The 12,298-nt window shown below is 42.0% G+C and overlaps 1 protein-coding gene across 2 annotated transcripts in view; it reads left to right on the forward strand.

The window, feature by feature from the left end:
- Positions 1-12,298, forward strand: part of KLF12 (KLF transcription factor 12) — a 354,667-nt gene that overhangs the window by 292,279 nt on the left and 50,090 nt on the right. For both annotated transcript variants that reach the window (XM_069758133.1, XM_069758132.1), the window contains exon 4: positions 6,836-6,971. In XM_069758133.1, coding sequence (XP_069614234.1) covers positions 6,836-6,971 — 136 coding nt within the window. The remainder of the gene's footprint in view (positions 1-6,835; positions 6,972-12,298) is intronic.

Consider the following 12,298-nt stretch of genomic DNA (forward strand, 5'->3'; position numbering starts at 1 on the left):
CTCATATTTATTGTGCTTGTCTATATCTGCCCCTTTCACATGTAAAACACCATGGAATAAATGGTGCTATATAAATGTATAATAATAACAGAAATCCAAAGAATATTTTATAAGGGAAGCAATAGTCATGAATATAATCAAAAAAATCTTTATTATAAATAATTATTAACAAATCTCTATTACTTAGTAGTTACAAATGGAGATGCACATGCAAATTAACAGCAGATGCAGTTACAGTACCACATATCACTACATATCTCTGAAGCTCCTGTATGCAGGGGAATGTATGAAGTTATTGCACAAGACCACAAGTCTGTTCATATCAAATATATGGTGTATAGGCCTGATCCAAAGGTAGAGACCAAGAAAGTGCTACGTGCTATATATTTAACAAAGTGCATAATAGTCCATATCCACCATAGGTAAAGTCCTAGAAGGGCCCTATTAAAGAGTTCTGAGCAACAACTCCATGAAGATAATTGGTCATACCATGCTGCTGCATATGAGGTTCACACCTGAACCATGCCCCATGCTATATACATACAATGGTAAAGAAATGAGAGTGATACATAACCTGCACCTGCTGTGATGAGCCCCAACGTGCGTTTCGCGTTAGCTTCGTCCGGGGGTTGCGAGCAAGCATCACAGCGAAACGCGCGTTGGGGTTGTTCTCCACGTCCTTATACCAAGGTTGGTATAATATGGTCATTTCCTATTGATTATTATGCCTTTAGAGTACTTCTTAGGGTCTCTATTGAGCCGTGGCATGATACATATGCATTGGGTGCTTTACATACTTTGCAAATGCGGATCTTATACTTTCTAACCGTATAGGAGGCACCCTCTATCCCTTGTAATGTGTGCAGGCTATTTTTTATAATTATATTTATTATTGGCTTTTTTGCACACATTTCGTATTGGATTACTCACGGCCTGTTGCATATTGACATTATTATTATTTGATCTAGTTATTTGTTAATTTGCTAAATGAAGCCGATTAGAAGTGAATCCTGTTTCATACCAGGCAGATGCCGGCTGCACAATACAGCTGTTATTTATCGGTTATTAATCATTTAAATGCTTCTTTTAATCAATGATGGCAGCATTTAAATGGTGATCGAGGGGAGCCGATGGTTTGCTATCTTAGTTCTGTCAAGCTCAGCTACCTAGGCTTCATAGGAGAATTGTATTTCACTATTTACTGCAATACTGTGTGAAATATAAAGTATGAGCAATCGAGCAATTGCAGTTTTCGAACTCCTAGGGGAAATAAGTAAAGTAAAAATTAAAAGGAACAGTGGCTTGCGAAAGTATTCACCCCCTTTGCTTTTTACTTTGTTACATTACAATTTTTTTTACATATTTTTGTAATCTGATTTGTGTGTGATACATCAGCACTAAATAGTCTAAGTTGATGAATTGAGAGAAATATATGCATAAATTACGTTTATGGAATAAAAACTTGGCATGCGCATGTGTAGTCACCCCCTTTATAATGAAGCCCCTAAAAATAGTGCAATCAATGACCTTCATAAGTCACACACATTTTCCGAAAGGCCACAGAGGCTGCAACAACATTAAGAAAGAGGCATCACTGACCAAACAACACCATGAAGACCAAGGAGATCTCCAAACGCATCAGGGACAAAGTTTTTGAGAAGAACAAGTCAGGGTTGGGTTATGAAAAAATAAATTCCAATGTGTGATGATCCCCCAGAGCACCATCAAATTGAAAGAAAATTATACCTCAACAAATCTGCCAAGAGAGGGCCGCCCACCAAAACTTTCAGCATGGGCAAGGAAGGCATTAATCAGAGAGGCAGCACAGAGACCAAAGTAAACCCTGCACGAGCTGCAGAATACCTAAGCAAAGACCACAATAAACCGTGCATGCCATAGATGTGGCCTTTATGGAAGAGTGGGCGGGAAACGCCTTTATTTACTTACATACAAAAATTGTAAGGCTTGTTTTGAGTTTGCCAAAAGACATTTGGGAGACTCTCTAAATGTATGGAGGAAGGTGTTGTGGTCATTTGAGACCATAATTGAACGTTTTGGCCACTAAGGTAAATGATATGTTTGGCGCCAAAAAAGCTCATCACCCCAAGAACAGCAGCCCCAAAGTGAAATATGGTGGCATCATCATGTTGTGGGGATGTTTTCCAACAGCAGGGACATGGAAAATGGTCCGAGTCAAGGGGAAGATGGATGGTGCGAAATGCAGGGATATTCTTAAGCAAAACCTGTTTGTCTGTCAGTGATTTAAGACTGGGATGGAGGTTCACTTTCCAGCAAGACAATGACCCAAAACATACTGCTAAAACAACACTCCAGTGGTTTTGGAGTAGACTAGTCAAAGCCCAGACCTTAATCCAATTGAGAATCTGTGGTCAGAATTGAAAATTGCTGTTCACCAGAGGAAATTGTTTAACTTGAAGGAGCTGGAGCAATTTTGCCTTGAGGAATGGGCAAAAATCCCGGTGGCAAGACTTGTAAAGCTCATAGAGACTGATCAATAGCAACTTGCAGCTATGGCTGCCACACAACTAGGCTCTACAAAGTACGGACTTTAAGGGGATGAACAGTTATGCACACTGAAGTGTACAGTTATTTTGTCCTATTTGTTGTTTGCTTCACAAAAAATAAAACCAAATGTTCACATTTGTAGGCATGTTCAATGACATTCCAAGTTGTGAGGTAGCAAAACATGAAAAATCTCAAGGGGAATGAATATTTTCGCAAGCCATTCTATGTTGTCAAAGTTAAAGAAATAAGTACATAAAAGTTAAAATCGCCCCTTTTTACACCTTAAAAATAATTAAAAGATAAAAAAAACATATTTGGTATTGTCGTGTCTGAAAAAGCCTTGTTAACAAAATATAAAATTACTTAAGCTGTATGTCAAATGCCGAAAAAAAAAAATCAAAATATCAGAATTGTAATACTAAGCAATCAAATCATACAATACTAAAAATCAAATTTCATACATACACCAATAAAGTATCAATACAAATGTCTGCTTGGTGTTCAAAAAACCACAGTCCTTGGATGGAAAATTAAAAAAAAAGCCCTATCCGATCTTAGAAAATGGTGACAAAGAAAACGTTTTTAAAAGAGTCTTTTTTAAACCGCTAAAATATAAAGAAAGTTTAAGTTTAGTATTGCTGTAATCATGTTGACCTAATGCATTTGTACTGGACAATCAACACCACAAAAACATAAATATAACATGCGGTTTTTAAAGGAAGGTGTTTATTATTAAGGGAAAAAATCCAAACCTACAGGTCCCTGTGTGAAAAAGTAATTGTCCCCACCCTTAGCAGCAACAACTGCAATCGAGCGTTTGCGATAACTGGTAATGAGTCTTTTACAACGCTCTGAAGGGATTTTGGCCCATTCACCTTTGCAGAGTTGTTGTAATTCAGCCACATTGGAAGGTTTCTGAGCATGAACCGCCTTTTTAAGGTCATGTCACTGCATCTCAATCTGAGTAAGGTCAGGGCTTTGAAAAGGCCACTCCAAAGTGTTATTTTATTTTTTTACGAAGCCATTCAGAGGTGGACTTGCTGGTGTGTTTTGGATCATTGTCCTGCTGCATAACCCAAAAGTGCTTCAGCTTGAGGTCACGAATAAATGACCAGACATTCGTCTTCAGGTTTTTTGGTAGACCAGAATTCATGGTTCCATTTGCCACAGCAAGTCTTCCAGGTCCTGAAGCAGCAAAACATCCCCAGACCATCACAGTAGCACCACCATATTTTACTGTTGGCATAATGTTCCTTTTCTGAAATACTGTGTTACTTCTATTCCAGATGTAATGGGACATACACCTTCCAAAAAGTTCAATTTTTATCTCATCAGTTCACAGAGTATTCTTCCAAAAGTCTTGGGGATCATCAAGATGTTTTCTTTCAAAACTAAAAGCACTGCTGAGCAATAAGAACATAAAGGCTTGTTTCAGTCTTGGAACTCAGCCTTTCAGGCCTTTTTTGCCCGGTCTCTTTCTTATCGTGGAGTCATGAACACAGACGTTAACTGAGGCAAGTGAGGCCTGCAGTTCTATGGATGTTGTTGTGGGGTATTTTATGACCTCTTGGATGAGTAGACGCTGCGGTCTTGGGGTAATTTTGGTCGGCTGGCCACTCCTGGGAAGGGTCACCACTGTTCCATGTTTTCGCCATTTGTGGATAATGGCTCTCACTGTGGTTAGCAGAAGTCCCAAAGCTTTAGGTATAGCGTTATAACTTTTTCCCAACTGGTAGATCGCAATTACCGTATATACTCGAGTATAAGCCGACCCGAGTATAAGCCGACCCCCCTAATTTTGCCACAAAAAACTGGGAAAACTTATTGACTCGAGTATAAGCCTAGGGTAGAAAATGCAGCATTTACCGGTGAATTTCAAAAATAAAAATAGATGCTCCATACCGTTCATTATTGCCCCATAGATGCTCCATATACAACTGTGCTATATAGAATGCTCTGCACCTTTGATTATGGCCCCATAGATGCTCCTTATAATGCTGTGCCATATATGCTCCGCACCTTTGATTATGGCCCCATAGGTGCTCCTTATAATGCTGTGCCCCATATATGCTCTGCACCTTTATGGCCCCATAGGTGCTCCTTATAATGCTGTGCCCCATATATGCTCTGCACCTTTATGGCCCCATAGGTGCTCCTTATAATGCTGTGCCCCATATATGCTCTGCACCTTTATGGCCCCATAGATGCTCCTTATAATGCTGTGCCCCATATATGCTCTGCACCTTTGATTATGGCCCCATAGGTGCTCCTTATAATGCTGTGCCCCATATATGCTCTGCACCTTTATGGCCCCATAGATGCTCCTTATAATGATGTGCCCCTTATATGCTCTGCACCTTTGATTATGGCCCCATAGGTGCTCCTTATAATGCTGTGCCCCTTATATGCTCTGCACCTTTATGGCCCCATAGGTGCTCCTTATAATGCTGTGCCCCTTATATGCTCTGCACCTTTATGGCCCCATAGGTGCTCCTTATAATGCTGTGCCCCATATATGCTCTGCACCTTTATGGCCCCATAGGTGCTCCTTAGAATGCTGCCCCATATATGCTCTGCACCTTTGATTATGGCCCCATAGGTGCTCCTTAGAATGCTGCTGGTGCTGCCATAAAAAAAAAAAAAATCACATACTCACCTCTCTTCTCAGGACGCCGGCGCTTTCAATAATTACCTGCTCCTCTGCGGCTCCGTCTCCAGCACTGACGCTCAGCAGAGGGCGCGCACTGACTACGTCACAGCGCCCTCTAACCTGAGCGTCATTGCTAGAGGACGCTGCAGACGGAGCTGGAGCGAGGAGCAGGTAATTATAGCGCTGCGCTCCCCTTACCTGCTGCGGCGCGGTCCCTGCAGTCCCTGGCTTCTCCGGCGCTGCAGCTTCTTCCTGTAATTGAGCGGTCACATGGCACCGATCATTTATAGCAATGAATATGCGGCTCCTCCCCTATGGGGGTGGAGCTGCCTATTCATTTCTGTAATGAGCGGTGCCATGTGACCGCTCAGTGCAGGAAGAATCTGCAGCGCCGGAGAGGCCAGGGACTGCAGGGACCGCGCCGCAGCAGGTAAGTATGATTACACAGCCCCCGCTCCCCCTCCCCTGCCGACCCCCGGGTATATGACTCGAGTATAAGCCGAGAGGGGGACTTTCAGCCTAAAAAAATGGGCTGAAAATCTCGGCTTATACTCGAGTATATACGGCACTTTGTTTTTCATTTGTTCATTTGTTTCAGAATTTCTTTGGGTTGCAGCATTATATCTAGCTTTTGAGGATCTTTTGGTCTGCATCACTTTATCAGGCAGGTCCTATTTAAGTGAATTCTTGATTGAGAACAGGTCGCAGTAATAAACCACAGTTAATTTATGCTTTAAGGGGAGGCAATCACTTTTTCACACAGGACCATGTAGGTTTGGCTTTATATTTCCCTTAACAATAAAGATCTTTAGTTAGAAACTGCATTTTGTGTTTACTTGTTATCTTTGTCTAATATTTACATTTGTTTGGTGATCTGAAACATTTGAGCCTGACAAACATGCAAAAGAGGAGGCAAACACTTTTTCGACAAAATTGTAATTAACCCATTCCATAAACACTCGAGTCCCCACCCTCCCCCAAAAAGAAAAAATGTAGTAAAAAGCTATTAAAACATTGTACAGTGCCTTGAAAAAGTATCCATACTTCTCCAAATTTTTTCACATTGCCCCCACAAACCTAAATGTATTTTATTTGGATTTTATGTGATATACCAACACAAAGTCGTAACTATTTGATAAGTGTAAGGGAAACAAACGATACATGGTTTCCTATATATTTTAAAAATATAAATCATTGCTCAGAGTAGAGCACAGGATAAATGTGAACCAAGTCTTAAAAGTGTTCAAAACATATTACTGTATGTACATCAAAATGCTACCTATAAAAAATGGACTCATCCCACAAAAAACAAACCCCCACTCCGACCCATGTCTATGGAAATATAGGGGTTTCCTCATCACTGATGGCTCAAAGACGGCAGGAAAAGCGACATGGTTCCACCAAAATAAAATCCAGTAGAGTGCTGCATTCCCACTTTACATGGTAAAATATGTGGTTCCATTCATAACTTTTTCATCTATGTAGCTGGAGAAAGGAAAAAAAAGGGAAGTAAGTGCAAAAATTAAAAATTAGTTAATAAGCATATAGGTAACTGATTTGCTATTGCATTAATTTGTTAAAACAAATTCAACGATGACCTTACATGTTTGCTTGTGCTATATCATCACCTTATATTTGCTGTGTGTTTCCTTTTTTCAGCACATGTGGATCCCCGGGGATTGTCTCCTAGACACATAAAAATTGATAGCGATGATGACGACCTGCCAAATGTGACCTTAGATAGTGTCAATGAAACTGGATCAACCGCTCTTTCCATAGCACGGGCAGTACAAGAGTGAGTATCATATTTTCAGAGTGAGACATTGATGACCATGTTTTCTGTGCCTCTGAGAATTGGAGACTCTACTGAACAGGGAGTAACTGTAATGGGAATTGATACAATCACTAATTACGATATTTCAAGTAAAAAAGAAAATATTTTCATTTTCCTTTTTTAGTTTATGAACTTTTAAAAAATAGTTTGTGTGGTTGTATGAGAAGGTTCCCTTTATATTGAAAATGGTCTCACAATGACAGTCCATTTTGAAAAAGAAAGTGATGCAGAAATCATCTGATCTCTTCAGGTCCAGCTTTCTGTGCAATTGTTTGCAAAACTGAGCACCACTTCTAGGTTTACATTTGCCCTATGGAAATGTTGCCTTACATTCAGATCCTGTAATGCGTGACAGTGGGGAAAAAAGTATTTAGTCAGCCAACAATTGTGCAAGTTCTCCCACTTATGAGATGAGAGAGGCCTGTAATTGACATCATAGGTAGAACACAACTGAGAGTCAAAATGAGAAAAAAATCGAGAAAATCACCTCATCTGATTTGGGAAGATTTATTTTGCAAATTATGGTGGAAAATACTGTAAGTATTTGGTCACCTAAAACATGCAAAATTTCTGGCTCTCACAGACCTGTAACTTCTTCAAGAGGCTCCTCTGTCCTCCACTCATTATCTGTAGTAATGGCACCTGTTTGAACTTGTTATCAATATACAAATAATATGCAAATTATGATGTTTCAGTCAAACTTGCATTTTCTTCTTTGAAATCCCTGGTGATTTAGGAGTCCCGTTTTCAGTTCTTCTCAGTGACTGACAGTTTTCCCTTCATGACTGAGCACACAGAGATAGCTGGGAATCACTAAGTAGACATAGGACCACCCACTGGACTCATGTATACAAACACCAGGGATTTCAGTGGATAAAATATAAGTTAGGCCATGTTCGCATGTTCAGTATTTGGTCAGAATTTTACCTCAGTATTTGTAAGCTAAAATCAGGAGAAGAACAATCAGAGAGAAAGTATAATAGAAACACGTCACCATTTCTGTATTTATCACCCACTCCTGGCTTTGGCTTACAAATACTGAGGTAAAATACTGACCAAATACTGAACGTCTGACTGTGGCCTAATACTGAATCTTTTCCAGCAATCCTATAAGTCATTCTGCTTCGCTTCTCTTCCATTATACAATGCTGTTCACAGAGCCAACTGCATGTACAACGTGACAGGTTCCATTGATCAATCCTTCGATTTCCATAATTTAGTAACTCTAAACTTCTTGGTGTTGCATTTTTAAAAGTTGAGTGTATTTTGCAACTTTAAATGTTCCAGATGTGATTCAAGAGAATTCTCACTTTCTAATTGCATTACTTCTGGTTAGAATTCAATCTTACAGTTAGATGATGAACAATATACAGTGAAGTGGCAGCACTGCATCTCAGACAAAGGGATGACAAGTACCCTCACTTGTCTTCCCTTCTTTTGAGGTCCATGCGGTCAGACTCTACATCACCTTCTCCATGCGAGTGGCGGTGGTGTATCATCATCCCGGCCCCTCTCATCAGTTCCTGGATCACTTTGCCACCTGACTTCCTAACTTTCTTTGCTGTGACATACCCACCCTAATCATGGGTGATTTCAACATCCCCATTGCTTTTCCCCTCTCCCCATCTGCTTCTCACCTTTTATCTCTAACCTCCTCTTTCGGCCTCTCGCAGCATACTAACTCTCCAACGCATGAAACTCCCTCGACTTGGTCTTCTCCCGGCTTTGCTCAGTCGACGATTTCACAAACTCCCCTCTCCCGCTCTCTGACCACAACCTTCTTTCATTCTCTATCAAGAACTTCAATCCCACCCAGGTCACCCCCACTTCCCACACTTATAGAAACATACAGGCCATTAACACCCAGAAACTTGTGAAGAACTTGCAGTCCTCATTGGCCCCATCTCCTTCATCTCATGTCCTGATTCTGCACAGAAGCATTACAATGAAACCCTGCAAAGTGCCCTGGATGAAACTGCACCTCCTATACATAGGACAACTCGGCACAGATGGAGACAACCATGGCACACGCTGCAAACACGTTTCCTGCAGCGGTGCTCCAGGTCCGCCGAAAGTCTGTGGAGAAAATTTAATCTACCCGAAGATTTCATCCATTATAGGTTCATGCTTAAAACATACAACTCTGCCCTTCACCTCTCCAAACAAACCTATTTTAACACCCTCATCACCTCCCTGTCCAATAATCTTAAATGTCTCTTTGACACGTTCCAGTCCCTATTCAACCCAAGAGTGCAGGCCCCAACCACAGATCTCCGCGCTGATGATCTGGCCAATTACTTCAAAGAAAAAAATGACCACATCCGACAGGAAATTATCTCCCAACCCCTTAATACCATGCACTGTCCTCCCTCCCCCACAGCATCTAGTTCACTCTCTGACTTTGAACCAGTTACAGAAGAAGAAGTAATCAGGCTCCTTGCATCTTCTCGCCCGACCACTTGCACCAGTGACCCCATTCCGTCACATCTCCTACAGTCCCTTTCCCCAGCTGTCACCTCTCATTTAACAAAAATATTCAACCTTTCTCTCTCTTCCGGTATCTTTCCCTCCTCATTTAAGCATGCCATCATTCATCCACTACTTAAAAACCATCCCTCGATCTAAACTGTGCCACTAATTATAGACCTGTCTCTAATCTCCCCTTCATCTCTAATCTCCCGTCTTACCCGCTATCTCTCAGATAACTTTCTTCTCGACCCTCTTCAATCTGGTTTACGCTCTTTACACTCTACTGAAACTGCCCTTACTAAAGTCTCTAATGATCTACTAACAGCTAAATCTATTGGTCACTACTCCATGCTAATTCTCTTGGATCTCTCCGCAGCATTCGATACTGTGGATCATCAGCTCCTCCTCACTATGCTCCGCTCCATCGGCCTTAAGGACACCGTTCTCTCCTGGTTCTCCTCCTATCTCTCTGACCAATCCTTCACTGTATCTTGCTGGTTCCTCCTCCTCTCACCTTCCCCTTACTGTTGGGGTTCCTCAAGGATCAGTCCTAGGCCCCCTCCTCTTCTCTTAGTTTGTCCAATAGGGGCAGTATACAATCAGTAGATTTGGGTTCCAGTACCATCTCTATGCTGATGACACCCAATTATACACTTCTTCTCCTGATCTCACGCCTGCCTTTTTAGAAAACACCAGTGATTGTCTTACCGCTGTCTCTAACATCATGTACTCCCTCTATCTGAAACTGAACCTGTCAAAAACTGAACTCCTCGTGTTTTCTCCCTCTACTAACCTATCTTTGCCTGACATTGCCATCTCCGTGTGTGGTTCCACCATTACTCCCAAGCAACATGCCCGCTGCCTTGGGGTCATACTTGATTCCGAGCTTTCCTTCACCCGCCACATCCGATCATTGGCTCGCTCTTCTTATCTGCATCTCAAAAACATTTCTAGAATTTGCCCTTTTTTTACTTTCGACTCTGCAAAAACTCTTACTGTTTTACTCATTCATTCTCGTTTGGACTATTGTAAATCTCTCCTAAACGGCCTCTCTCTTAAGGTACCGTTACACTAAACGATTTACCAACGATCACGACCAGCGATACGACCTGGCCGTGATCGTTGGTAAGTCGTTGTGTGGTCGCTGGGGAGCTGTCACACAGACAGCTCTCTCCAGCGACCAACAAGCCGGGGAAAGACTTCGGCATCGTTGAAACTGTCTTCAACGATGCCGAAGTCCCCAGGTAACCAGGGTAAACATCGGGTTACTAAGCGCAGGGCCGCGCTTAGTAACCCGATGTTTACCCTGGTTACCATTGTAAATGTAAAAAAAAAAAAAAACAGTACATACTCACATTCCGGTGTCTGTCACGTCCCCCGCCGTCAGCTTCCCACACTGACTTTGTCAGCGCCGGCCGGCCGTAAAACAGAGCACAGCGGTGACGTCACCGCTGTGCTTTACGGCCGGCGCTCACAGTCATTGCGGGAAGCTGAAGGCGGGGGACGTGACAGACACCGGAATGTGAGTATGTTGTGGTTTTTTTTTTTTTTACTTTTACAATGGTAACCAGGGTAAATATCGGGTCACTAAGCGCGGCCCTGCGCTTAGTAACCCGATGTTTACCCTGGTTACAAGTGAACACATCGCTGGATCGGCGTCACACACGCCGATCCAGCGATGACAGCGGGTGATCCAGCGACTAAATAAAGTTCTGGCCTTCTAGCTCCGACCAGCGATGTCACAGCAGGATCCTGATCGCTGCTGCGTGTCAAACACAACGAGATCGCTATCCAGGAAGCTGCAACGTCACGGATCGCTATCATTCTCGTTCAAAAGTTGCTCAGTGTGAAGGTACCTTTACCAAACTCTCCCTTTTTCCAATCTGTCCTGAATGCTGCTGCCAGGATTATAGTCCTCACCAACCGTTACACCGATGCCTCTACCCTGTGCCAGTCATTACACTGCTTAAACATCCGTTCCCGAATGCAGTACAAAACTATTACCCTCATTCACAAAGCACTCCATGGCTCAGCACCACCCTACATCTCCTCCCTGCTCTCAGCCTACCACCCTACCCATGCTCTCCATTCTGCTAATGACCTGAGGTTAGCATCCTCAATAATCAGAACCTCCCACTCCCATCTCCAAGACTTTTCACATCTTTCACCAATTCTTTGGAATGCACTACCCAGGTTAATACGATTAATCCCCAATCCCCACAGTTTTAAGCGTGCCCTAAAAACACATTTGTTCAGACTGGCCTACCGCCTCAATGCATTAACCTAACTATCCCTGTGTGGCCCATTAAAAAAAAAACAAAAAAAAACATAATTGGGTTCCTCGCATCATGTTCTCATACACTTTATGCAGTTAATAGCCCTCTGTGTCTGTTCTGGTACATACTTAGGCTGTTAACTGGTTCATGCAGCTTTACATAAACACTCGATTCTTACACTATGGCTGGTCCGAACAACGAAAGCAATTGTTACCATCCACCTCTTGTGTCTCCCCCTTTTCCTCATAGTTTGTAAACTTACGAGCAGGGCCCTCACTCCTCTTGGTATCTATTTTGAACTGCGATTTTTGTTATGCTGTAATGTCTAATGTCTGTACAAATCCCTCTATAATTTGTAAAGCGCTGCGGAATATGTTGGCGCTATATAAATAAAATTATTATTATTATTACTTTAGTTTGGTAAGAAATGGATGGTTTTTAATATTCATAGGAGCAGATGGAAGGAGCACATGTCTATAGACTTCTATGTACAAGTTTTCCCCCTAGTGGCTACATGTGATTATTACACAGGGATCACACTAT

This window comes from Ranitomeya imitator, chromosome 3, assembly GCF_032444005.1.
Source record: "Ranitomeya imitator isolate aRanImi1 chromosome 3, aRanImi1.pri, whole genome shotgun sequence".
Classification (NCBI taxonomy): Eukaryota; Metazoa; Chordata; class Amphibia; order Anura; family Dendrobatidae; genus Ranitomeya; species Ranitomeya imitator.